At 38.9% G+C, this 12,907-nt stretch overlaps 1 protein-coding gene across 4 annotated transcripts in view; it reads left to right on the plus strand.

Moving 5' to 3' along the window:
• The window catches only part of LOC123502590 (huntingtin-like), a 420,122-nt gene that overhangs the window by 71,889 nt on the left and 335,326 nt on the right, over positions 1–12,907 (plus strand). For all 4 annotated transcript variants that reach the window (XM_045251746.1, XM_045251745.1, XM_045251744.1 and 1 more), the window contains exon 14: positions 9,173–9,376. In XM_045251746.1, coding sequence (XP_045107681.1) covers positions 9,173–9,376 — 204 coding nt within the window. The remainder of the gene's footprint in view (positions 1–9,172; positions 9,377–12,907) is intronic.

The following is a 12,907-nucleotide window of genomic DNA, read 5'->3' on the forward strand; positions in this document are numbered from 1 at the left end:
CAGATGATACTAAGATAGCATGTGTAGTACAGGGTGAAAAGGACAATTACAGAATACAACGAGACCTGGACAGGCTGATAGCATGGGCAGACAGGTGGCAGATGGAGTTTAATTCTAGAAAGTGTCAGGTTATGCATTTAGGTAAAGACAACACAAACTTTAGCTATGAGATGGAGGGATGTTGGCTAGAGGCAGTAGAGGAAGGAAAGGATTTAGGAGTAGTGATAGACAGGACTATGAAATTTTCAAAGCAATGTTTAGAAGCAAGAAATAGGGCAAATAGGATCCTGGGTTTTATAAATAGAAATGTTAGTTATAAAAGTAAGGAAGTGGTGCGTAGCTTATATAATTCCTATGTTAGGCCCCATTTAGAGTATTGCATACAGGCCTGGTCACCCCATTATAGGCAGGATATCAACATGTTAGAAGCAGTTCAGAGAAGAGCAACTAGGATGATACCAGCATTAAAGCGCCTGGAGTATAGAGATAGATTAAAGGAATTAAACATGTTTTCATTTGAGAGGAGATGTATAAGAGGGATATGATAGAGTTATTTAAAATGTTCTCAGATACAAACTACATAGATGTGAGATCTTTCTTTACCTTAGAGGAGGAAATAGGACTAGAAATCATGGCAGGAAGATTAGAAAGCAATGCTGCAGGTTAGATATAAGAAAATATTTCTTTAGTCATAGGGTAGTAGACTTCTGGAATGCATTGCCAGAGAGGGTTGTAAATAGCACTAGTTTGACAATGTTTAAAAACAGATTAGATAAGCACTTAAATTTATTAGATTTATGATTATGTATAGCGCTGCATGATAGTTTTTATAAGAAATTTACTATAGTTAAACAAGTCATGATCCCCATGTATGGGGATCACAGATTGTACAGGATTTCACTGCAGGACTTTAGCCCTGTTAATGGGCCAAATATTTAGAATTAGTATATAATGTATTGTGTACTTGTAAGTGTATCTTTAAGTACTGATGACGAGGTCGCTGTGCGACTGATCCAGGATAACCTAGATGGGCCCTGGTGGCCCTTTGTTATCCTATTATTTATTTATGTTATGTTATGTTAATTTGGGGGGGACCATTTTATCACCTTTCTTTTTTCCCCCATGAATCCTGAAAGTTCCGAGTGGCAGCATGGATGAATACACCACATGACATGATAAACAAACCAAAAGAGGCATGTTAGATTGTTAGATACCATTGTAACTCATGTTGTTTGTCAATGATTCAGAAAACTTGTAATAAGGTGGAGAGTGGCAACTGCTTGGCTGTGAGGATTACCTGGTTGACACTCATAGTGATTTGTGGTCCTGGGCAGGTTAGACCCACAGCCTGATGAAGTGAAATGCTAGTTATATTGTTGGGCAGGCGAAGGTGCATTAGATCTGGTCACTCAGCAAGGTGTATTGAGAGAGAGAGAGAGAGAGAGAGAGAGAGAGAGAGCCTGCTGGTGCTAGTTAGGGGTTTCTGTTTGAATGTTGTTGGGCAAGCGAGAATAATGAAACTTCCACAGAGAGAGAGAGAGAGAGAGAGAGAGAGAGAGAGAGAGAGAGAGAGAGTGCTGTGGCTGACAATTGTGCAGATAACAGACAAATGCAAACTAAAACTCTCCAATCGCTTGATATTTTTTTTCTTTATTTATTGGTCTTTGGAAGTCTACAATTTCATTTCTTTCTTCTTTTGGCTGAGGGTAATTTAGTATGAAGTGAACTAGCTTTTCTTCTTGTAAATGACATGATGAGCAAAGTGTTTCATCAGTGTGGTGCCAGCAGCAGTGGCGAGGGTGTAACGATGAACTCTCTCTCTCTCTCTCTCTCTCTCTCTCTCTCTCTCTCTCTCTCTCTCTCTCTCTCTCTCTCTCTCTCTCTCTCTCTCTCTCTCTCTCTCTCTCTCTCTCTCTCTCTCCAGGAAGTACTTGTCCACATTGCAGATTACTTTTTTATTTATTTTATTCTTGTAAGAGGGAAGACTGGCCAAAGGCAATAATAAGCTGTGATTAAAAAAGCCCCCTAGGGTGCCAGTCTCCAAACAAGTTAAATAGATAATTATTAGAAGGAGACTCGAAGGATGGTAAAGCAGTTGTCTTTTTTTCAATTTTTTTTTGTTCTAATTGAAATTTTGTGTGAAGAATGTACTGTATTTGATGGCTCATAAAATGCATGGGCTCATAAGACACACTCAGTTTGACAGATATTGAAATGAAAAAAAGGTGAATGAGCAGATTTAAACTTTGAATGTGAATTTAAGGATTTCACTTGTCATTTGAAGACTTGCACATACATTTACATCATGATACTTTGAGATACGAGTTTAATTCTTTCATTCCGTGACAGAACTCTTATCTTGAAAAACTCGTATCTTAAAACTATTTTTCCCACTGAAATGCATTGAGATGCCATTAATCTGTTCCAGCCTTTCAAAAAGAGCATCCCTATTTTTTATGTTTTCAAGTAAGAAAAAGATATTTATAAATGATGATTATTGCACAGAAACATAATAAAACATAACAAAAGATAATATAAATAGACAAATTACTCTTAGGCGGCGTTCACACTGACGCGACATACGATAAGCAATATATTGTACACGATATGTGATATGCAACACACACAGACAACTAATACCTTAAATGTACGGAAACGATCAAAACTGTTCACACTGGCGTGATAGCACGACATATCGTATGAGATATATCGTACCAACTGCTGCTTGTCGGTCGCCTCAGCGATTAGTTGCTTGCGATCTTGCTAGCTGTGAAGGATGTCCGGGAAAAGAGAACACACTTCTTCAATTACTTTCATCAATTTAGTGAAAGCTCGTGAATGTTTGTGGAACTACACCTGCTCTGACTACAGTAAAACAGATGTGACAAGTGCAGCATGGAGGGAAATCGCATTGGAATTGAAAGATACAGGTGAGTGCATTGTTTACTTAACATTAGCTCTTTGGAAACAACCGTCGAACTATGGTGCACATTTGCAAAATTGTACGGATGTACCCAGTATTTCCTTTTCCTTTTCAGCCTACGACTTAAATAATAAGCCACCACTATATCCTCTTTGCTTGAACTCATGTTTGCAACTGAAGCAGTGACTCGGCCTATGTCGCGCCGATTTATCGCATGATGTTATGAACCTCCCTAGCGATATGTCGTTGCAACATATCGCGTACGATATATCACTTATCGTATGTCGCGTCAGTGTGAACGCTGCCTTATGAAGCATATTTATCTCAGGGGATGCAGGGATGTTACTGCATTCCTAATCCTCACTTGGGACTGTCGATCAACTGGAGTGTTTAAATATAGCCACCCACAGAAGACTTGCTGCTCTAATAATCACAGAAGAGCTCGTTGATGATCCTGTACACATTATTCATTGAATAAATGAAGTTTTAAGTATGAGAGAGAGAGAGAGAGAGAGAGAGAGAGAGAGGCACCGCCTTTTTCGTAGAGGTTTGTTTACATTGTTCTCCTCCCTCCCTGATAAGCATTGGTGGAGGAGGTAGGCGGAGATAGGAGAAATTTATTTTACCTTTTCAGTTACGTACACATGCATACTTTATCAATGCATGAAAATATATGAAATAACAACAAAAGTTTATACAGATGTTTTTGGCTAATGGTGGTAAATGGTGGAAGAGGAGGAGGGAGGGAGGAAAGGATGCAGGCACCAATCACATGCAAACATTAAACATAGATTAAAATTGCACTTCCTTTAGACAAAAAAGAAGGTCATTTAATAGTGTGAAAATAATGAAAGAACAATCACAGTGCATGAAATCCCCAGGAAACATGTAGATACTAGCTCAGGTGAGGCTGGACCGATGCACCAAGCCTCCAACTACAGCGGCAACATCCCCAAGCATGACTCATATCTCAAAATTTTGCTCATATCTTAAAATTAAAAAATGACCAAATCGTAGCTCATATCTCAAAAAAATTGCATCTCAGGCAGCTCATATCTCAAGGTACCACTGTACCTGGCATATGGCATTGGCACTAACTGTGAGAGACTACAGGCCTGATAATCATAATTTATTCTTAAATGTATGCAAGATAAGAATGTTGAAAGATATGTGCAGTTTTAATTGTATGAATGTGTGTCTTACCTCAAGGAGTAATGGCATCGTACTGTAAAGAACGCAGTGAGACTTGCCTGTGTCAAGATCAAGATCACCGATCACGTGTTTTGTTTTGATTCATGTGGTGTATAACAAATTCTTCCTGATTGGTGTCATTTTATGTGAATTACTGGTATGTATGACCTATTATGTATTGTTACCTTGAAAGAAAGAGTCACTTTGTGGTGTAGTACCGATCATCACTATGTTTACATGTGCAAAGATGTCTCAGGTTTGATTTTAGAGCCTCTGTTGACCAATTGTGGGGACCTGAGGAGGCATTATGCTGATTTTTCCCTGGAAGGATTACTGTTTCCATGTCAGAGACCCATCTCTGTGTGCTGACTACATAACAGAGGTGATGATAGTGTCTGGCATGGAGGCATACATTTCTCATTCTTTTTCTCAACCTAAACCTTCTAAACCTTGGTTTAACACAGCCTGTTCTCATGCTATACATGATAGAGAGGTTGCCCAGAAAAGGTACTTGAGCCTTCCATCTCCTGAATCTCATGCACTTTATATTTCTTCCTGGAATCATGCCAAATCTTTTCTTCAACTTGCCAAACACTCCTTCATAAATAGAAAATGTCAAAATCTTTTAAAATATAACTCCCCTAGTGACTTCCAGCATCTGGTCAAAAACATCTCCAGTAACTTCACTTCTTCATCTTTCCCTCCTTTATTTCATCCTGATGGCACCACTGCTATCTCATCTGTTTCTAAAGCTGAACTCTTCTCTCAAACAATTGCTAAAAACTCCACCTTTGATGATTCTGGATATGTTTCTCCCATTCCTCCTCCCTTTGACTATTTCATGCCTGCAATTAAAGTTCTATATAATGATGTTTTCCATGTCCTCACTGGCCTAAACCCTTGAAAGGCTTATGGACCGGATGGGGTCCCTCCTATTGCTCTAAAAACCTGTACTTCCGTGCTTGCACCTTGCCTGGCCAAACTCTTTTAGACATATCAAAAGCTCTTGGTAGAGTCTGGCACAAAGCTTTGATTTCCAAACTGCCCTCCTATGGTTTCTATCCTTCTCTGCAACTTTATCTCAAGTTTCCTTTCCAACTGTTGTATTGCTGCCGTGGCAGACGGCCACTGATCCTCTCCTAAATCTAAATCTATTAACAGTGGTGTTCCTCATGGTTCTGTCTTGTCACCCACTCACTTTCTATTATTCATTAATGAGCTTCTTAACCAAACTTCTTGCCCTGGGCACTCCTACACTGATGATACCACCTTACATCTTTCCATGTCCTTTCAGAGATGACCATCCCTTCAGGCAGTCATCAGATCACGCAGAGATGCCACAGAAAGCCTGACTTCTGATTTTTCTAAGATTTCTGATTGGGGCAGAGAAAACTTAGTAGTTTTCAATGCCTCAAAAACTCAATTCTTCCATCTATAAACTTGAAACAACCTTCCAGACAACTATCCTCTTTTCTTCAATGACGCCTAACTGTCTCCCCTCCATCTATCAACTTGACACAACCTTCCAGACAACTATCCCCTCTTCTTCAATGACGTTCAACTGTCTCTCTCTTCTACACTTGATATCCTCTGTCTGTCCTTTACTCATAATCTTAACTGGAAACTTCTTATCTCATCTCTCGCTAAAACATCTTCTATGAAGTTAGGCATTCTGCGGCATCTCTGCCAGTTTTTCTCTGCCCTCCAACTGTTAACTCTGTACAAGGGCCTTATCTGTCCTTGTATGGAGTACTCTTCACATGTTTGGGGAGTTCCACTCGTACAGCTTTATTAGATAGGGTGGAATCAAAAGTTTTTTGTCACATCAACTCCCCTCCTCTGACTGACTGTGTTCAGCCTCTTTCTCACTGCTGAAATGTTACATCTCTTTCTCTTTTATCACTATTTTCATGCTAACTGCTTTACTGATCTTGCTAACTGCATGCCTCCCCTCCTCCTGCAGCTCCACTGCACAAGGCTTTCTTCTTCCTTTCAACCCTATTCTGTCCAACCCTCTAATACAAAAGTTAACCAGTAGTCTCAATCATTCATACCTTTCACTGATAAACTCTGGAACTCCCTTCCTGCTTCTATATTTCCATCTTCCTTTGAGTTGACTTTTTTTTAGAGAGGTGTAGAGACATTTGTCCCTGAATTTGGCTAACTCCCATGTCTTTTAGGGAACTGGCAACATAGTGGGCCTTTTTTTCCATATTTTGTTGCCCTTGGCCATCTGTCCTTTTACTTGAAAAAAAAAAAAACACTGTCTCAGTATTGAACCTTGGTCTCATAGGATGCAGGCTGATTTCCTGAGACTTTTTTTGGAGAAAAGGTGCAGCTTATGAGCCTTCAAATACGGTATATGTAGATAGATGCATGTAGTTTTGTGTGAAAAAAGAGAATTGTCTTTTGAGGGCAGGCTGTTACTGCCGCCTTGTGTTGTGAGACACAAAAGGAAACATTCAGTGAGGTCACAGCCGGCTTTAATGGCAAGTTCACAGCACTTCCTAAACCAGTGCTACTGGAACTCACTGGGAGTAATTATTGTTTCAGCAGGTGTCTACTGCCTCTTCCTGCCTTAGATTAACTGTGAGAGTGGCTATATGGTGAGTTTGCAGCAGGGCAATACTGCATAATAAAACTGTATAAGGTACGGGCTTGTGATGTATCAGCACTTGGCAGTGTAGCGCTTCCCACTAAAATGCTTGTTAGAGATGCCACTGGACCACATACGAATTGGCCATTACAATAAATGGGAAGCTATATTTTTAATTAATCTATTTTTGGTAAGACATTTTTATTACTGTACACTTTTTAGATAACAATTAACTCTTTTATTTCAACGTTGAGTGTAGAATAAGGTGGATTAAATTATGAAAATATCTTTTTGCCGTATTTGAAGAGAGTAAGCTACTGAAAAAAGGAAAAGGGACTGTTTAAGGGTTTAAGGAGGTGGGGGCATAGTGGATAAGATGGTGAGCATGGGATCGGGTAGACGTCCATGCATAGGTTTGAATCCCACCACGTATATCGCCTTGATACTTTGCCATTTTTGTTGAGTGGTTTAAAGTTACCTGCGAGTCACCATGATACCCAGGTTTTAGGTGGTTACACCAAAGATTCACTTAGCTAGTAATATGGATGCCAATATAAGTAAAATTGCCTGTGCCATTAATGGTTGGAAGCTTAACAGCACTTCCAATACTCTTCAAGTTACCTACAGGTGTTTTAGGCCAAGACATTAAAAAAAAGAGAGAGAGAGAGAAAAAAAAAACTTTCAATAACAGATGATTCACAGTAATGGACAATCCCTCACCCCTGAAGTGTCCATTATCGCAAGACACCACTGTTCTGTGATCCCACAAATTGCGGTATCGCCGAAGTGCATGTGGGAACACCTTAACTGGTGTCCTGTTCGGAGCACAAAGCCCAATGTTTGCAAACAAAGATTTGTTAAATAGAGTTGTTCCCAAGTATCTGTGACACCATATGAGGAATGAATTATTTGTTTTGCTCTTGGCTGAGAAAGACATGTTTATGATATACCAAGAGAATATCTTACAATAGTAATCAATACAAGCTAACTCTTAATATATAAGTAGGATCCTCATTGTGTCACCTAATTTTGGTCCCTGCATAAAGGCTGTTTAATAATTCTTGACAACATACACTTAAACATTATAAAAGATTTATAATTTTTTATAAAATTTTGCAGTGTATTGAGTTTATAAAAGTTTTTTTATGAAAAGATTAAACAGTATGCCTCTCCGTGCTTCAAAACACGATATTAATTACATTTCTTACACAATATGACAGTCTATATACTTTCTTATTAAAATGTTGTAGTGTATTGGGTTTATAAATGGTTTTCTGTAGAAAAAAGGAATTGCCTCCCTGTATTTCAAAATGCTGGCTTGACACCTACAAACAACTGAGGAGCTTCAAACATGAATTAGTGTTCACAGCTGCCCCACCTTTGTTTGTAAGCAAAGCCAAGATAAGTGGGGATAACCTGACAGTTCCAAACATGACACCAGGTCAGCCTGCCTCTTGGTGGCACCCTTGGAAATCACTAGGACACCCTTACTCTGCCCTGGCTGTACAGATGCTTTGTAAAGAGAGAGAGAGAGAGAGAAGCTGTTCCACTTCATTTAGATATACTAAAGTCCGTTCATCCAAAGAATCCAGGCCGAAACTGCTAGTTCGGTTGGCAGCCCTGCCCATCCCCACTGCCACTGAACCTTCCCGACACTTAAATTTTCTTCAAGTACATTTATTTTTCTTCAAACTATAAACTTGTATATCTATTGAGTTAAGTGAAGAAAAATAAATGTACTTGAAGAAAATTTAAGTGTCGGGAAGGTTTAGTGGCAGGTGGGCAGGGCTGCCAACCGAACTAGCAGTTTCGACCTGGATTCTTTGGATGAACGGACTATAGTTCATCACTACCATTTATTTTCGTGCTAATATACATAATCAGTCACTTTTTTTTTTTTTTTTTTTTTTTTTCAAAGTATTTGAAAATATTCAAAATATCAAGCGTCAGTGTTCCCTCACATGCTTTTGGTCGTTGTTTCCCCTGCCATCTTTTTTTTCTCACAACAGTCCCATGGCAGCCAGTTCAAAAGGACGCACTTTATTTCACTCAATAACATGTCAACATGGCTAAATGTCATGATGAAACTTATCTTGAAGCAGTTGCACTATATTCACCAACATGAGACACAATATGAGAACTGTGGAAAATAGCAACAGACATTTGAAAAATCAGTTTTCTTGCCTGGTAAACACAGATGGGGTGATGGGGAACCTTTTGCTCACAGGTTGTTCATTGAATATTGTGTAATGTTGGTGGCAAGTGGCAGCATGAATTTTCAATACACTTAATTGTACAGAGCATTGTGTTGGGGTTTTCCCTTGGTTGGTGTTATCCCACATCACCCTAACAATGCATCTCTTTACCTATAAATTTGCATTTTGTTTAGCCCCTATACAGCACAGAATCATCATATCTTGTACCTGCTAATACATTCTTCAGCCCATTCTTGTATTTTTCAGACTTGTACCTGAAATAATGAGTTCTGGTGACTTGATCCATAAGGTGGCCTCTCAACTGGCTCACAGTGGGCATTTGAGAGAGGAAAGGAAGGACCCTACTAGTCATGTTCCCCACCGTCACTGGGACTGCCGAAGTCTGCCTTCACCCCCAGTGGCACCCTTTCACTGTCTCTTTTCAGAGGGAAGTGGTCAGCTCACATTCAGGTGAGTCTTAGGCTCAGGAAATTGAAACATTCTATACAGTGCTGAGACAAGCAACACTTCACTTTTGACTTATCACCTCTCAATTTCCATAGAGTGTGCTTATTATCTTTGTTAAAGAATTAGAGATTTGAAAGTAAAACAGAAATTTCTATGCTGACAGTATTCATATAAAGTTGCATAAAGAAATTTAATGATGTTGCTTGTACCCAAAACTTTGGTCATAAACAAAATAACATTCTGAGAGACAAGTGCACAATTAGTAAGTGTCTGCACTATCATCTGCTCTCCACTCTCCACCCAAGCTAGTCATTCTGTGTTCCCCACTTCTGAACAGTAGGGAAGAAAGGGCCACCAGACTTGGCAGATATATCAACTTTAGATTAAGTATGTATATACAGTAATCGCTCGCATATCCGGATTATAGCAGCCAAGGCCCTAGCGGATACGCAAAATATCCGGATACGCGGAATTTCCTCTCCAAACCCCTTATAAATTGAGAAAAAAAACATGTACATAACCCAAATGGGTAAGAAAACAATGAATGAAAGCACATTAAATGATTGTGTATACAATAATGACTTCCTGCAGCATGATAAAATGATAACATATAAGATACCTGCTTCTCTAGAAAATGTGAGGGTTGGGAAGGTGCCATCAGCAGCATTATGGCAATCTGCTATTTCACTGCTGAATTGGACTCTATCTGAGTCATTATTAGTGTGTTGAAGTGAGATAATGATAGTGAAGTATTTATTGTTTGTGTGGTACAGCTTTCTACCTTTGTCTCAACATAATTTTTTGTAATTGTGTTATTGTGAGAGCTATGTCATGTAAAGTTGTGATGATGATGCCAGTAAGAAAAAAAAAGTTTGAAAAGATCATAACAGTCTTATGATAAAGAGAAGATGGTGGAGAAGCCTGGCAGTGAGGCATGGGGTGAGGTGAGCGTCTTGGAGAGGAGATAACACACATGACTGAGGGGAGAGGGGAGGCCAGAATTGAAAGTCCAGCTGTCTCACAACAATGCATTTGCTTGTTTGTTTCTAGTTGTCTTCTCTTCTTGATGTTTCTCATTCTAATTCTCGTCAACTTATACCTGTCAGGCAAAAATTAGAGACCTAAATGACACACCTCCCTACTTGACTCCTGGCCATGTACTGTGTAGGGCATGAGTCAGGCTATGACACAACCACACAAGACATTTAAAAATGGCTTCCTGATGGGAAGGGTATTTAATTATCAAAAAATAAACTATACCATCTGGTAATTTAGGGTCTGGAGATTTTGGAGATACAATAGTAATCCCAAAATCTTAAATCTCACAAAATTAAAAAAAAATAAATCCTGCATCTCCCTAAAGTCTGAGTTTAATTTTTTTGGGGGGTTGGGGAATTCATATAAGTCAGATATATATTATACAGTAATTGCGTATCTGTAAACAAACATGGCTGCCCCTTCACCCCCCCAAGCCAGCTGCTGTTATTTTTCATTGTTATTTTTGGCCTTTAATGCTCTTTTTGAGAAACTTCAGACAGCTTTGTCCACTCATAAATGACAGAGCAGCTCATCTTGGCCATTTGCTACTTGGAAGTTCTGCTTTGGAGCATCTCACAGAAAAATGTAAACAAACAACTGAACCACTTTTCACTGCTAGGCTGGAACAATATATATATATATATATATATATATATATATATATATATATATATATATATATATATATATATATATATACAAATACATTTATATCTACATATGAAGATGATATTAAGTTGAGATTATAGCATCATTCCAATTAGCAAGAAAACAAATTATATTTTAAAAGTTTTGCTTAGAAACCATAAATCTTAATTTGACTAAAAATTGACTCTAGAAAAAAAACGGTGTTTTCCGTCTGGCTTAAGAAGACAAAAAGAATTGATGGAACAGGAAAAAACCAACGGAAATCGTTGAAGATTACGGAAAAAGTGCTACTGTGACGCTGCCTAGCGGGATCGAGGGATCACTTGTGCGGTAGGTTTAAATGTGCTTGGGGGCAGCTCCGGATAGTGGCGATCTGAATATGTGGGCGATTACTGTTTATATAAATATATATATACAGTAATACTCCACTTAATGAATGTTCGTTTAATGAATTTCCGGTTTAACGTATTATATAAAGTTAGACCAAAAGTCCACATAACATACAACCACATCCGTTTTAACAAATTTTCTGGGTTTGAATTTGCCGGGTGAGGGACCAAACGCGACAGCTTCACTGTGATTGTCTGGCTCCCCGCCTCTGTCTCTAGCGCTCCTGGAGCTGGATCCAAGATTCTTTAACAACGTCAGAGCAACCTCTTGCAGTGAAATGGCGTCCATGAACGCTTGGAGGAATGGTGACAAGGTTGCTATCAGGTTGCTCTGAGGTTGTTGGGAACACCACCTCTGGAAGTGGTATTACTGTCTTATATGTGCATTTATGTTCATAAAACAACATTTCTATTAGCTTTTTACAAACCTTACCCCCAAGAAAGGATTGTTTTGTAATGCATAAAGTGAAATCTTACATGGAATACCAAAAAATAAAGCAGAGATGAGATGAGCCACAGACGAAGCGGGAGACTCACACTCGGTCGCTTCTTCTTCTTCCTGTGACCCTCTTAGCCTGCGTGTTGTCTTTCCCCATGATATTTGTTTCCACTCCTGTATTGCCTGCTATAATGGATATCATATCTTAGTATTCATATACACTCATGCCATGAGGATGACCTTGACTCTGTGGCACTGAGTGATAGTAAATTAGTAATGAAATACCACAGTATTTCATTAATAATTCACTATCACTCACTGCCACGGAGTCGAGGTTATCCTCATGGCATGAGCGTATATGAATACTAAGATATGATATCCATTATAGCAGGCAATAGAGGAGTGGAAACAAATATCATGGGGAAAGACAACACACAGACTAAAAGGGTCACAAGAAGAAGAAGCGACCGAGTGTGAGTCTCCCGCTTCGTCTGTGGCTCATCTCCTCTCTGCTTTATTTTTTGGTATTCCATTAAGATTTCACTTTATGCATTACAAAACAATCCTTTCTTGGGGGCAAGGTTTGTAAAAAGCTAATAGAAATGTTGTTTTGTGAACATAAATGCGAGAATGTGAGAGAATTTGTATGTAGCTCCTTTAACTTCCAATGACTCATATGACATCATAAAAGTAGTGGTACACCGGTGGCCCAATGTGCTGCCAAACGTATATATAATTTTTTTTTTTTTAACCCATGTGGTATGTTGGGGACTAGCCCAGAACGCATCCCCCTATTTCCATTATTTCCTATGGGAAAATTACGTCCGCTTAACGAATTTTCGCTCTACGAACAGCTTTGACACCCCTTATCCTGTTCGTTAAGCGGAGTATTACTGTATACAGTAGAAACTCAATACTCGAACGTCTAAATAGTCGAACGCAAAAGTTCGACTTAATACTGGAAGAAATACCTATTAGTCAAACATCCATCCACATAGCTATAAACAAAAAAAGCCTCAT

The sequence above is a fragment of the Portunus trituberculatus genome, chromosome 12, assembly GCF_017591435.1.
Source record: "Portunus trituberculatus isolate SZX2019 chromosome 12, ASM1759143v1, whole genome shotgun sequence".
In the NCBI taxonomy this organism is placed as follows: Eukaryota; Metazoa; Arthropoda; class Malacostraca; order Decapoda; family Portunidae; genus Portunus; species Portunus trituberculatus.